The sequence below is a fragment of the Chroicocephalus ridibundus genome, chromosome 1 (genome assembly GCF_963924245.1).
Source record: "Chroicocephalus ridibundus chromosome 1, bChrRid1.1, whole genome shotgun sequence".
Lineage (NCBI taxonomy): Eukaryota > Metazoa > Chordata > Aves > Charadriiformes > Laridae > Chroicocephalus > Chroicocephalus ridibundus.
In genome coordinates, this window is record NC_086284.1 from 125,713,237 (window position 1) to 125,727,450 (window position 14,214).

A 14,214-nucleotide genomic window follows, 5' to 3' on the forward strand; every position below is an offset into this window, starting at 1 on the left:
CAAGCTAAAAATTCCCAGGAATTTAATCATTTACATACATTTTGCCACCAGCTCATGTTTGAAGTCAAATTAGGGTGGTGTGTCTCATATCCATTACCGAACTTTGGAACCGAACTTTTAATCTTTCTCTTTTTAGACTGTTTTGTGTTTGGCGCTGTGCCAGAATAAAATCCAGGTTCGTTACATTTCTTTACCCGAAGTTCAGTGCAATATTATTCCTGTTAATAATATCCTCATGATCACTGTTTATTAGTGTAGGATCTTGAGTTTAGGATTATTGGAGACTATGGGAGCAGTTCCTCTCCTGTCTTTTTCAAACCGAGCTGAGCCAAATTTCCATGCGGCTATGTTGGTCTGTTTTCCTGCGTGCCATGTTGTCAACGTTAATTGTTTCTGTCTCTTCCTATGACTAACTTGTTGGTGCCCTACAGCTGACCAACCCTTGTAAGACGTTGTGAAGATGCAATCAGAACAAAGGCTGGTGAGGATGTATCTTTCCCTGAGTTGATTTGCACTAGGATTTTAAAAATGGATTCAATTTTGAAGTATTCTTGATGGATGCAGAATATAGGCTTTCCTCTAGTTTCAGTGCTTTTAGAGGAGCTTTCAAAGTGGTAGAAGGTATTGTTCATCACATTTCAAACAGTGAGGGACCAGATTTTTTTTCTTTGACTGTGTTATTGGAAGCTCGGGAGAGTTAGAAACCAGAATTGCCTTTCTAATTCTGTAAAGATTTGAAACATGAGAAAAAGATACCATAGATTATCCAGGATCTTCCTCTCTATCTCTCTATTTCTACATCACCTTCTCTGATGGCTTTTTGATTCTTTTAAAAAAATTTGTTTATTTTTGAATTTGGGAAAATTGTTCTTATGCTATTACTCTGCATTTACTAGCATGTTGAATACCATTCTTTTTATATTCAAGAGAAGTGGCAATTGATCTGAAGCCAGATTTTTTTCATCAATGACTGACTTGATCTAAATTAATAAACCGTGAAAAGATGGAAAACCTTTTCAGGCCTTTGTGTCAAACAGAAGCAAAACCAAAATAAAGTCAATTTTCTTTTCTTTAAGGCCCCTTTAAACATAAAACAATTTATTGTATCCTCAAGTGTGAGGAATAAGAGTAAGCTTATCTGGCATTTGTTAGGTTGCAGAAAGAAATATCTGTAGAGCAAATTTGGCTGAAAAACCCCTCTGCTTTCAAAAATAATAATAATAATAATAAAAAAAATCTCCTCGTAGCCAAGACAGACATGGTTTTGGTCTGTCACACTCCTCATAGGTTTTGCAAAGGAAGATGTATTACTACTGTTTTGTATTTTGCTGCATTTCTTCACCTATGAATCCTGTCCCTAGTAAGTGAAGCTGTCTGGTCACCAGATTTTCCCACTACGTTCTTAACCAAATTCTCCAAGAAACTTAATAAAATTTAGAATAGAACAGTGAGTTGTGAGAGGACGTTATAGGACCGGTAATCCTACAGATGCGTCCTGAAATTCACTGTATTTTTCAGTTGAGTTTTGGGAAGATCCTGTGTTCAGGGCTACAGGGCTAAATTGTCAAGGGTGGGAGACACGTGAATCTAGAGAAACTGGATCAGCAGAGAATTTCTAGGCAAAGGTTGTCGTTGTCATTGCCACATTGTCATGGTGGCAAAGGGGGAATTTAAATGGCCAGTTCCCATACTTTGTGGCTGGTTCCACCTCTCCCTTGGTTTTTATAAATGTTTAAAAAATCCAAACAAAAACTAAATGGAACTCTGACTTAATCTGGGGGGGGGGGGGATTTTGAAACTGATATTGTGTAATGCCTGCCAATTACGGCATCCTTTGGTTTACCAAGATATACGAAGTGTCCGGGCGTCCTTCTGGCCTTTCAGTTGCTCTCAGGATGTTTACCTTTGCCTTTTGGAATTGCCAGATCCAGTGGTGTTAGAAATCCTTTCTCTGCCATTAAGTGTGAGAAGGAAAAAGCGTGTATAAACTTATGTAAAGTAACAGACTGGACTTATGTTTTCAAACTTTTTTGGAATTCTCTTCAGATCATTTCCATTTGTGCTCAAAGTTTCTGTGACATAATGCCACAATGTTCTAAAGTAAATTAACCTCCACAGTTGAACTTTATCTGTTTCAGATTGTAGTCAGAGATTTTAACCTCTGAGCCTCTGAAATGAGTGTTGACCTTTTGCCTGACATAATTTTCTCTGACATGAACTCTGTATCCTTAGGTACATTTCTGTTTGGAAAGCTTGGAAAACACTTGGTAGAAGAATTTTATTCATAATTTCTGCTTTAATTTTTATGATGATTATCTGTACTGAGCAGTATATTAAAAATGTTTATCTAAGTTTAAGAGGAGACATTTACTTTGGAAAAAAACATATTCTGATATGAAGGGAATTTTTATATCCAGTGATTTGCATTGCAGGGCCGAGATGCAATTCAGATAAATTTTGTTCAGAAAGTATGGCTGCTGCTGTAGTGTAGTTAAACTAACGGTTACTTAAGTATAATGTGAGAATATTAGATACCTGCCTGGATGAAGTTTCTGATGGCAGCTCATTACAGTAACTACTCAGACCGAGCAGGTATACCTGTGGCTCCCCCAGAATTAGTGGGAGCTGGGATATGTAAAGGCAGACAACTGTGCCATTACTACTGAATAGGCCCTTGCCAGCCATTGGTAAGATGGCCTCAATGAGACGAATGGGGAGGCATCTGTTTGTAAGGGTTGTGAATTTGGATAACAGAAAGGGGAAAAAAAAGAAGACAGCGTCAAAAATAGAAGGCTGATTATCAGAATTTGAGTTAGACAAAATCATGTCTGTCCGTGTTTAAAGCTCCCAGTGTGCAGTATAAATGAGGATCGTTAGATACCTGTTTTTATTAGGCACCCACTGGACCCTGGACTTTGTTCTGCTGTCACTTACATTTTTGTTGGATTCTAGACTTAGAACTCATTTGCTTTCTTTCCCTGAAGTCAGTGGGAGATTTTCTGTTGATTTTGGTGGGAACTATGGTTAAATATCAATTATAAGTTCATACCTCTCCCATAGGCTTTTCATAGATATCTTCTTGCCATTGCTCAGACTTTGTTTGAATAGCATCTCGCTGGAGGGCCTCTAGCACCTTCTTGGGAGTAACAAAGCCGTATCGTGCTTCAAGCAAAGCCAAGTCAATTTTTTCAGCTTTCAGTACTCCTATAACTTCATCTTGAGCCTGCAGAGACACAAAGTAAGGTTTTATTTTGTTAAACTGTATATGTGTATTTACAGGTTAGCTTTCCAGTTTTGATTTTGAAAAAACTAAATAACTTTTTAAAGAATCCTGTGTATGTAAAGTGTCACAAAATAGTCAGTAACATGAAAACAGTTAAAAAGCATGAGGGGAAGTATAGGTCTTTGTGTTTTATTAGTTCTGCATAAACTCCAACATCTTCAGAACCGTTATCAATGATGAAGTACTTTGTTAGTGATTAGATCGTATTGCTGTTTCTCGGCCAGCGTGTAGCATTCACAACGCAAAATTTCAGGGCAAAGCGTGACTAGTGATATTAGAAGCTGATTTTAAACTGCTAGTGAAAGATGTTAGAATGGTTCTTGAAGCCTGTGGGTGTTGCACATTCTGTATATTCTGGGTGCAAAGGTGTCTTCTGTAGTTTAAACCCACCTGGGGTTGTCTGCTTCTGTTCTTACACTGAGCTCGTTTGAGCAGCGAATGTAGCGAGGTGTGCGGTGCAGGGGATGTGACCCTTCGCAACATGCATTCCAAAGCCATGCAATAATGGCAGTTCTTTAAAACAAGATTAATTTCCTTCAAAGCTGGCAGTGGGGTCCTGTGTGCATGTATATGTACGCGTACATGGATGTGTGAGACCATGCCTGTATGTATTTGTAGACATGTAGATGTGCACACATTCATGTACTTGCCCTCAGGAAACAAGCAACGTTGCAGCATCAAGTCTTTTGGAAGTAACTGCTGTAAGGTTATTCTCAATTTGTGAGTGCATGCTTAAAAAAAGCATTTTAAAAGATCATGATTACAAGAAGGTGGTGTTATCTAGTTTCCAAAAGTCATGTCGCTTCAAAAAATATAGCCTAAAAATGTTCATTATACTTTTCCTTTTTTAATGTCACTGTATTTGTTTCCTTAATCTCATAAAATATCTGATGACATCCTGTTACCACAAAGTAGATACAATATGTTCTCTGGTATGTTTATAATATGTTCTTCTATGTATGTATTTCGGAAATTCTTGCACAAGCTGGCAGGTCACGTACCTTCTTCCTATCGTACAGCACCGCTCTCTAAGTCCATGCTCCATGCTGGAGAAGCATGCTGTATGTATCTGCAATATTTTAAGTGATGTATAGATTCTCTTTGCTCTTTAAAACACAAACCAAACCACCAAGAACGCTTCTTTGCTATGAAGTTACTAGCTCCTAGACTTTAAGTTGGAAGGGACAGAACACCTGCTGCGAATATTGTGCTAATTGTCTCAAAGTCCCACTTCTGATGATAATGTTCTTCCATGAGAATATATGATTATGTGAATGTTTCCACTGGGGGAGGGAGACTGGTTTAGGTCACCACCTAAGAGATGGCTGCGTCCATCTCTTTCTTTCATTCTTTTTTTTTTTCTTTTTCTTTTCTTTTTTTTCTTTCACCCCCCTGCATCCTCTGGTGGTGGAGGTTGCCCCCTGCCTCCCTTATGGTGAAGTAACTAAATGAACTGTCTCAAACATCCATTGTCTGCAGTGATCTCAATTAAAAACAAAACAACATACATGCTAATCCTAGAATAGTAGAAAAGGAAGGGAAGAAATTGGAAGGAGGAATATATATCCGGGGAGGGTAACACTTTCAGTCTGACTGCTCTTGGCTGGAGCACTTCTGTATCTCTATTTGTGACGGTGTTTAAAAAAATATAATCTATTTCTAATCCTTATCTTTGTGGAAGAAACATACAAGAGTGATCTTTGTGCATTTTAAGTGTTCTGGAATCGGAGAGTAATGGCATTTAACTTTGAAACTTAATTATGGTTGGACTGACAGCAGATCTTCAGAGATTTGACTTGGCATTACAGGAGGTGGAAAATTAGGAATAAAATATGACTTCTCACTTTTTTCATTCATAATGTTTCCTTTGGAATGTCGGACGTGATTTAAAGTGTTCATGTCCGGCTCATTGTTTTCGAGTTTTATTTCACTCTGTTCCAGTTTTAAATCTTAAGAATTGAAGTGTGTGTGTATTTATGTATATTTATATTACACAAACATAATGAAGTGTGTGTGCAATATAAATGTATGTATTTAAGTATATATACACACATCTCTTTTTTGAGAGGAAGAGAGAACTTTTTGAGGAGTGTGTGACATCTGAATTTCAATCTAAATTAAGAAAGGGCAAGTGAGCAGGAGAGAAGTGTTTCAGAAACAGAAATCATTCTGTTTGCATAATTAAATGTTCTGTAGAAGTTTGCATTGGATCTGCCCTCAGAGATTGGTACATCTATCAGATATTCATATTGCATGTGTGTGTGTTCTGTTAAGCATGTATGTATTATTATGTAAATATATAGGCATATGTTAAGAATGGAACTACCCAGGTATTGTCTAGTTAATAAACTCTGAAACCCTGTGATACACCCATTTATGCCACTTTGGCCAGTTTGCTCTTCCCTCTGCCTGTGAGCAGTTTTAAGTGGCCTTCACTACTTCTGTGCAATCAGCCTGCCACAGAAATATTCTCCCTGCTCACTGGAAATCTGGTTCCCACTTCCTGAAATTACATTTGACCAGGTTAGCATCATTTACCGCTTGGCAGCTGGCTTGTTTTCCAAATAGAAAAATGCTCGCTCTTCAAATCCAGCATCTTGTGGGCTAAGTGGCATGCAACACTTATGCTTCGTATTATGGGAAGTGAAATGGCTATTTTGATTTTTTCTAGCAAAAGATGTTAGAATGCTGTTGAGCGAGTTACTTCTTGTGATCTGGCACATACTGATTCCTCAGGAGTAATGCTCATAACTTCATAGGAGAAGGGAGATAAGAAATAGTTAAGTAGCAAATCTTAAAGGTTTCTAATGTTTTCCATATAGGTTTTACAATGACAAATACTTTGTATTCAATGTACTTGGAATGGGGCAGCAAAATAGGGAAGTTTTGTGAGTCGTCTGTTTTGAGTTACGTGATCCTTTACAGTGGACTATGAGTGTTTTTAGTGTGATACAGGTACATTGTGAGTAAATCTTAATTGCATTTAGGTATGGTGTAAAGATCACCTTTTCTGGCTAATAGCTATAATAACCAAAATTAGGTAGGGTGTTTACTTAACATGAAAGCAGCATGTTTTTGCAGTAAATTGCGGGGGCGGGGGACATGTGGAGAAGCGTGTTTTAATCTGAGATATAAAAGAAGATAATAAATCACCTGTAATTCACCCTCAAGGACACTAAGAAGAAATAGCAAGTCATCGCGAGAGAGATCCTCTCTTTTCTTGAAGGAACTTCTTTGTTTTTTCTCTGCCTTAGGGCTTCTTAGGATGGTACTGGCTTGGGCTACATCTTCCTCCTTCTGCCTTCTTTGCACGTTTCCTTTCCCAGTGTAACCAACCTCTTCTTTATGGTGGTCTTTCAGCCTTTGCTGGCTCAGCTTTGGTCTGGTTGGGCTTTCTGTGCTGTTACTTCTGGAACGCATGGCTTATATCTCTGAAGCTGAAGGAAGGCGGGGAAAAAAGTAATTGTTTTAACTAGCAGAGACTATAAAACTCTTACCATACTTTATGGTGGGTATTATTCCCTCCAGACTGGTGGTTTTCCCTCCCGCACAAGGCTGTTTGTCATTTGACAAAAGCTGACAACCTCACGTAAGCCAACAGGACCGGGCAGCCATCCTTACAGGATGTCTGTAGGGAGGTGAGCTTTAACTGGTCTTACGTATTTGTAACAATTCCCTCCTCAATGTTTGCAAAGGCAGCAACTTTAGCAGCAGTGCTGTACACATCACTGCAGACCACGCTTCCCATTTGAGAGACAGCAACTACCTCACCTTTCAAGTAGACAGGCCTCCGATGATAAGGCAAGTTTAGGTTTAGAAGGTTTTCACTAGGAGGATCTTCCTGTTCCAATTTTGTAATGTCCCAGACCTTACTGTATAGCTGTGATTTGTTTTTTCTTTGTCTTTCCAAGGGTGAGCACAAAACCAGTCCTCCACTACTACAAGTTACGCAGTTGCATTCCCCACGTTTGGCAAAATACAGGGGTTAGCATATCCACACTGCAAAGGGTGAGCCTCATCGTAAACGCTCCTTCCCCACCACCACCACACCCAAAACCAAACTACCTTGCTGATAGTGATGTCCCCCTCCAATAACCATGTACTATGAAACCTTCCTTCTTATTTAGTGCTAGACTCTAGCACTCCAGAGGTGTTACTACCTGGCCAAAGGGAGACCTGTCCTAACTAGGCCCCTTTGAAGTGCCTCTGTTAAGTAAACATACTGTAACGCCTTTGCAGATAAATGACTAACACTGTATAAATATTGATTAACCTCAGGAACTCTGTTTTGCTTATCGCCACTCAGATTAAGGTATGAATGGATGTCCACCTCGACAGGAAAACTGTGGTCATGCATACCGTCTAGCAGACAAAAGTCTGATCTCGTGATTCAAAAGTGAAATTAAACATGTTCCATGTACAAATAAGGCACAATTTTTCTTATTAAACAGCAAAGTTAGTTCATGAAAGGTCCAGAACATTGTTACGGCCTATGGTTGGCAGGAGATGATTTGGTTTCACAAATCTGTGGGACCCTTTCACCAGGTTCTGACTCTAAATCTTAAACTCTGTGACTGCACTCCTTAACTAGCGTTAGTTAAGGAGTAATTAGGTAATGGTAATTTTCCACTAACCATTACGAATACTTCCTTTTGTTTTTCTGCAAGAACAGAAGAGGTGGAAGAAGCCTTTGGTTTGTAATGGGTGATGGCTGAGACTGGTGAGAATTTACCAAAAACATTACAAGAAAAGCAAGTGACGTTTTCTATAATGCTGAAGTCTCTTCTAGTCTAATTTAAGGCACTCATAAGAAAAACTTGTTTCTCTAGGTCTCCAAAAACCAAGGTGTGTCAGATTTGTGTGGCAGTGTGCACTGGAATCTGCTTTGTGAAGCCGTGCATCAACAGCGTCAGGTTAGCATGGGAGCTTGTTCCAGTGCACGTTGGAAACAGAGGTGTTCTGATGATGCAGTGGTGCAAGAGTGATGTTAACTAATGATGATTAGTTTAAGTTGGTGCTCATCCTGTCCTTCAGTTGAATGTAGTTCCTCTTTGTTCGCTGTGGTCTGCTCATTAGACTTACTCACTTTTTTGCATCTTGCTTATTGACTATTACTACTTTGGAAGAAGACCATTGGTTTCCCTTGAGCGTAAAATGCTGAATGCCTGCTTCGCTTTTGCGTACAGATAAAGGCTAGTGTTTATAAAATTGAATGCAGGAGTTAAGAGTTAAATCAGGTAACCCGAATGCACTCTGAGTTTGTCTGTGCACTTTGATGCAGCAAGCACAGGACAGTATGAAATGCATAAATAGTCCACGAAATCCTTGCATTTTTCCCCCCCATGTGTGCCAGGTGCAGCAGCAGTCCTGATGGGACATCAAGCTGCTGTCAAACTTGCTGACAACAAGTGTCAATATGGCATTCCCTGCGGGAGGGAAGAGGAACTGGTGCATAAGGAAGAAGTTCATACCTTTTCAAGCTTTTTGAATTGGTTGCATTTGGAAATAGGATCCTGAAAGGACAGTAGTCTCAGCGATCCTGCCAAGAAGGACGCCCTCCCCCATGTTTTCTCGTACGCTGTACACATGCTGTTGGCTTCAAGGCCACATGCCACACACAGTTTTCACAGCTGCGGAGGGCTAGCTGTGACTCCCTTTTAAGCTTGTCACACCTGCTTCTTAATCAGGTAGATCAGTCCTTATTGCACTGACAAAAGGCACTTGGTCCATGAGGAGGCCAGCGGAGCTTCCAAATAGGTTACCCTCCTATGGAGATGGCGCCTTTGCGGTGTCCTGGAATGGGTTTTTCTTCTTTTGTTGTTGGGCAGAGTTGTTGTGTACACTTGCATTCTGTTCTGGCATTCCTGAATGCCAGTGCCTACTACTGAATCTGCTAATGCAAATATTTATCAGATTTAGCAATTAACATGAATGATTAGAGATCAAAGTGGCATACTAAATGTATGCTTCAAGCACTTTTTTATTGGTACTTGAATGTAGCTGACAAGAGAGGCACAAGCACTCTGGTATTAGTCGGCTGCCTTATTAATGTATTCTTTCTCTGACGCCTTATTACCTGTGCATTGGCTCACATTCTTCTTATTTGTAGTGTTGTCCGTTTATGTAAGGATGTAAGTGCTAATGGGGTCGTCAAAGGATGTAGGTATGAGTAACAGAAGGGCCATTCAAAGCTTCAGATTACCGCAGACAGCGTAGCTGTTGGTGCAGCGAGCAAAGTGGGACCTCAGAAATGTATGAAAATAAACACCCTATCCACCTACCTCAAAACTCCTCACCACCTTCAAATTGTCAGACCCTCTGGATGTGGCACCATCTAAGGGACTAACCCTCAAAGTGCACCTGACATTTTGGGCAGACTATCAGCTTCTGTGTCATGCCCTGGTACGGAGGATGCTGGTTTTCTGCTATGTTATTAAGCCCTTCAGTGGCGCTAGTGTAACATTCAAGTTAGACGCAGTGTCATTTGAAATTTTCCAGGTGTGTGTTTTGGTGTGTTGGATTATTTTCTACTTTGAACAACTCTTTCCATGTTCTTGAAGGTTGATGAAGAGCAACTTCTTTTTTCTCCCCCCCGCCCCCGCCAAGGTAAAAACGTTAATAGGCTCATAAAATTTGTGGATATCAGTTGTCTCAAGGCACCCAGAAAAGTGTCTCATCCCTCCTGAGCTCAGGCTCTCAAGATCAGACTAATGAGTAGAAAATCTGCCATTTTGTATATGTGTGTCTCAGCTGGTTTTCACTTTAAATTATATATTGATGGGGTCTGTGTACAAGAAAGCTGTCTTGCAAAAAGGAGGTAAGGAAGAAGTGAAGTGTTCCTTCTTGTAACAGGCATCGTAGTTCACAAACAGTCTCTGGTTTCTTCTGGAGGACTGACTCTTGCATCTTATGGCAGACTTCTGTATAGAAGCTAATTTAAGCTGTGTTTCTCTGTACCACCAAGAAGGATGACAATATGAAGTACCTTAGTAAAGAGTAAACAACAACAACTGCTAAGAAAGAAGAAAGTAGGTGAGAAGATTTAGTTGGGTGTTATGTGCCTTGCGCTTGTAATCTTTCATCTGGTTTGGATCACTTACTATACAGTACGGATTGTAGCTACATGAATGGAAGAAACAAGGATGCTTGCAGCATTCTCTTGTGATGCTTTATGTACCATCTAGGCAATATCTGCTTGCATCAAAAATAGAAGAAGATTGAAAGGGATCATCCAGATCATGAAGTCACATCTCCTGAAATCACAGACCACCATGCAGTGGGTAGTTAACAAAGATTAATTTACTGTAAGTGCGCTAATTGAGGAGCACAAGGCCTGTGTTCTGCACTATTGTGCTTTCCTTCACGTTATAACGTGTCTGTTTTACTACAGATTTTGCAGTGGTATCTTGTTTGAAGTGGCAAGGTGATGGTTCCCAGGCTCATCAGGTTCAGTGCAGCTTGGTAGACTGGCTACAGATTCAAAATGGAGGTTAGGTTACATTGGAACAATCTTGTAAATCAAATTATTGCAAGTAACATACTCAGCAAAGTTTGAATCTATTCTCAGTGTTTGTGTTCTCATTCTTTTTATAGTTTGTTTTCTGTTCTGTTTTTTAAAGAGCCTTCTTATCTCTGAACATGTATGCTGTCCTTCTGCTTATAAAGGAGAAATTTTCCTCTCCTTGGTGATGAGCAAGTAATCTGAGGGATCAAAATATACTTTCCTGAAGAGCCGGATGAATAAATGACCGAATGTTTCTATGATGTTAACTCGGTCTCCACCTTCTCAATCATTTTCTGAAGGAGATGAAACTGCATTTGTCTCTTTGGCAGCAGTGAACAAGCAGGTGGTTCAGAAATCCCCGCACTTTTCTGGGAGAGACTGAAATATCCTTCAGAGGTGACTTCACCACAGACACCATTGGGTTTTAGAGACATCCATTTTTTTTCTCCCATCTATTTTTCCCTTTAGTGTTTTCTCTTTAGTCAGTGATTGACTTATGAGCTAACAAAATCCTTCACAGGACCAAATCTTCCCTTAATCCCAGGGTAAGGATCCTGAACAGTTAACAACTTGCCGTTTCTTCCAAAAATCCATGACTAAGCAAGGAATTATGTCTTTAACATCCCTTAAAGCGATATGGCAATGCTTTGATCTGCTGAAATTGAAAGGACTCCTATCAAGAGCCTGATTTTTAAAAGGAGTTAGGATTTGATTGCTCAGCATGCTAATGTAATGGGAGAGTGTAAAGCACATGATATGTTTTGGAAGGAGGTCTGCAACCCTCTGCCCATCACCACAAATGTAGTCTGGGGCAAGAAAAAAGGTGGTCTCACCTTATTTGCTACAGGACATTTATTCCTTTCATGTGTAGCAAAAGCTACTTTGAAGCATCATGTTCAGCTCAGTGCCACACATACATGCCTGAGGAAAAATTAATCTCCTGTCCCTGTTCCTCTGCTTTCCTGTGTAGCTGTGTGCCAGCTAGTATCCAGGCTCAGGAAGGGGCTTTTGGCTAGGCCACATCATGTCTTCCACCAGAGAAAGTGGCAGATTTGTCTTGTTCTCCTTCTGTAGTCCTGATGTGGCCTGTGGGCTAGCAATATAGCCATGCTGAGCCATGGGAGAAGATGAAGAAGTCTCCTTGTTAATTGGAATCCCAGGATCTGGCCATTTCACAGCATCGCTGCGGCTTTTTTTGGAACCGGAACCTTCTGACAGAATGTGTTTAGGACGTTCATCTTTCCCCTGAGTGAGAATACATTGCTCTGTGGTAGATTTGCACCATTTCCAAAGATCCAGCCCTTCCTTTTGGGTAGACTGCTTTAGCGTTTTCCTGAAAACCGTTTGCAGTGGCTTCTATCCAGAGGAATATTCTATTGTACCATGGCTGACTACCTCATCTGGGCTGTGCTCTTATTCACAGTAGACTCTTGGGCTGTTTTGGTGCATGGGCTGGGCAGTAAGAGGGAGGAGACTTCTTTAATGGATTCTTTACCCAGGGACTCTGGGATAAGTAAGTGTTTCCATCCTGGCATTGAAACTGCAAGATTAAGCTGTTTATCTGGGAAAACTGATGCAGAAGTGCTTACCTGTGTAGTTTGATGCCTCTATTGGCATGTGGGAGTTGCGGGGAGTCAAACAGGAGGAAGAAAATAGATTAGCAGTCTGTTTCCCCTCTCATGGGATCTTGTCAAATTTTGGTCTTTGAAGCCCTTTGGGATCCTGCAAGAACAGCAATTACCCAAATGGGAAGAAAATCTTGATTCAATGGAGGATGTAAACACTCCCAGACAGGAAAAGTGCATGACTGAATATTGGATGTCATTTCTGTGCTGGTTGTGATTTATACTCATCTGACCACAAGTCAGATTTCTCATCCCTTGGAGACAGGGAGCCTCTTGTGAGACAGTAAGATGCCTTTTGGACTGTGTTAGAGAGCTGTCATGTTACTCTGCTGACAGTAAAGGTACTGTGTGAAATTTCTGCCATCTGTTGCCGCCTCCTCACCCTTCCAGTCCTGTTGTGTTTTGCACATATGCAGTGATTGTGGTTAGGTAAGATCGTCCCAAGTCCATTTTGCGTATGAGGTCTGTATAGGCTTACAGTTGTCTTTAGAAAGCTGTGTCTGTGTGGGAGGTTTTCACCAGGTCCTTTTGAAGAATGTATCTGTGTCAGTTGTCTGTCATTTCAGTATCAGTGTATGAACTTGTGATCCGTTCTTCACTCTTGTAATGTCTCTACGTAGATATATATACACACGATGGGATTTTGTGCCCAGAAGTAGAGAAAAGAGCCTGTATCATGTGGCCAGTTGCTGGTTTTGTGGCTCTGAGCTCAAGTTAAGCTCTTCCTGTAGACTAACTGATCTCAGCCCACCTCCTGCTGAGGCTCAGGTGGTGTTTGCCCGTATATTTGAGTTCATACTGTGACAGTTTAAAGCACCCGCATTCACAGTGCTCTGCATGAAATCATAAGAAGCTCGCTTGGAACATACTTGAAACTTCGATATTAGGAAAATACAGTTAGTAATGTAAGGTCCTGTTCAGAGATGTCAAACCTTGTTCTAAGCAGAGTTCTTCAGATGGTCCATAAAACCAAGTGGTCTGGGTAGTAGACCTCTTCGTGGTGATCCATGAGAAAATCAGAAGTTTGGGCTCCCTGCTGTACCGCATAACATTTCTTTGGCAAAACTGGGGAGCTGTTCTGAAATCTGAAATGAAGACCTGGATTTCACAGAGGTTTTAGCTCAGAAATCAGTATTTTGAGAGTTTTCTGACATGGGCTGATTTTTCCCTTGACTCTTCTCGTACCTTGGAACAACTTCTGACTGTACCTAACATTGACTCGTTTTCTCTTCCTGTTAAACCCTTCCTCTCTCTCCTCCACAGGATTTCAGCTCTCCTAGTCTGTGATCCAGCATTTTGCTAGGTTGATGGTAGTCTTAGAAAATTACAGTATACTTATTGTATTATATATACACAATTTGTGTAGTAGCAAATAGGTTAGACAACAGTAGATTTGAGGTGATTTGTCTTCTCAGTGAGGTGCTACACATGCAGTAAGGCCTCAATTCTGCTCTAGGGTTTTAGTTTTAGTGGGTGAATGACTCTGAATTTGTATGTGCACCGTAGCTTCTATGTGCTGCTGCAGGGCAACAACACTAATATAATCCCATGTCTTGATGGGTTCAAAAGGTTGTTAAGGAATAAAAATTAAAATAGCTAGAATTTCTTTACATTTTTACTTCTGGGAATTGAAGTTTGTGTGCAATTTTACGCAATTACACTGAATTGCTTCTGAGAGATTAATATGGGAAACTTTTATCTGCTTACTTGGCTTTATGGTTGCTTTTTTGTTGTTTTTTTTTCTGTAATTAGACACTAGAAGTGGATTATTTACAAGGATTAGTGCAAGAGAGATTTTTTTG

At 40.3% G+C, this 14,214-nt stretch overlaps 2 protein-coding genes across 5 annotated transcripts in view; one reads left to right on the top strand and one right to left on the bottom strand.

The window, feature by feature from the left end:
- Window positions 1-14,214, top strand: part of CMSS1 (cms1 ribosomal small subunit homolog) — a 243,329-nt gene that overhangs the window by 80,935 nt on the left and 148,180 nt on the right. The window contains exon 1 of one of the 3 annotated variants that reach the window (XM_063350351.1): window positions 3,141-3,238. The exons of the other annotated variants lie outside the window; for them this stretch is intronic. The gene's annotated coding sequence lies outside the window, so the exon portion shown is untranslated. Of the gene's footprint in view, window positions 1-3,140; window positions 3,239-14,214 lie in introns of those variants that run through there. 3 annotated transcript variants of the gene reach the window in all.
- FILIP1L (filamin A interacting protein 1 like) overlaps window positions 1-14,214 on the bottom strand; it is a 210,317-nt gene that overhangs the window by 79,060 nt on the left and 117,043 nt on the right. For both annotated transcript variants that reach the window (XM_063350299.1, XM_063350289.1), the window contains exons 4-5: window positions 6,437-6,720; window positions 3,050-3,223 (exon numbers count right to left, since the gene is read on the bottom strand). In XM_063350299.1, the coding sequence (XP_063206369.1) occupies window positions 3,050-3,223; window positions 6,437-6,703 (441 nt within the window). In that variant the 5' untranslated portion in view covers window positions 6,704-6,720. The remainder of the gene's footprint in view (window positions 1-3,049; window positions 3,224-6,436; window positions 6,721-14,214) is intronic.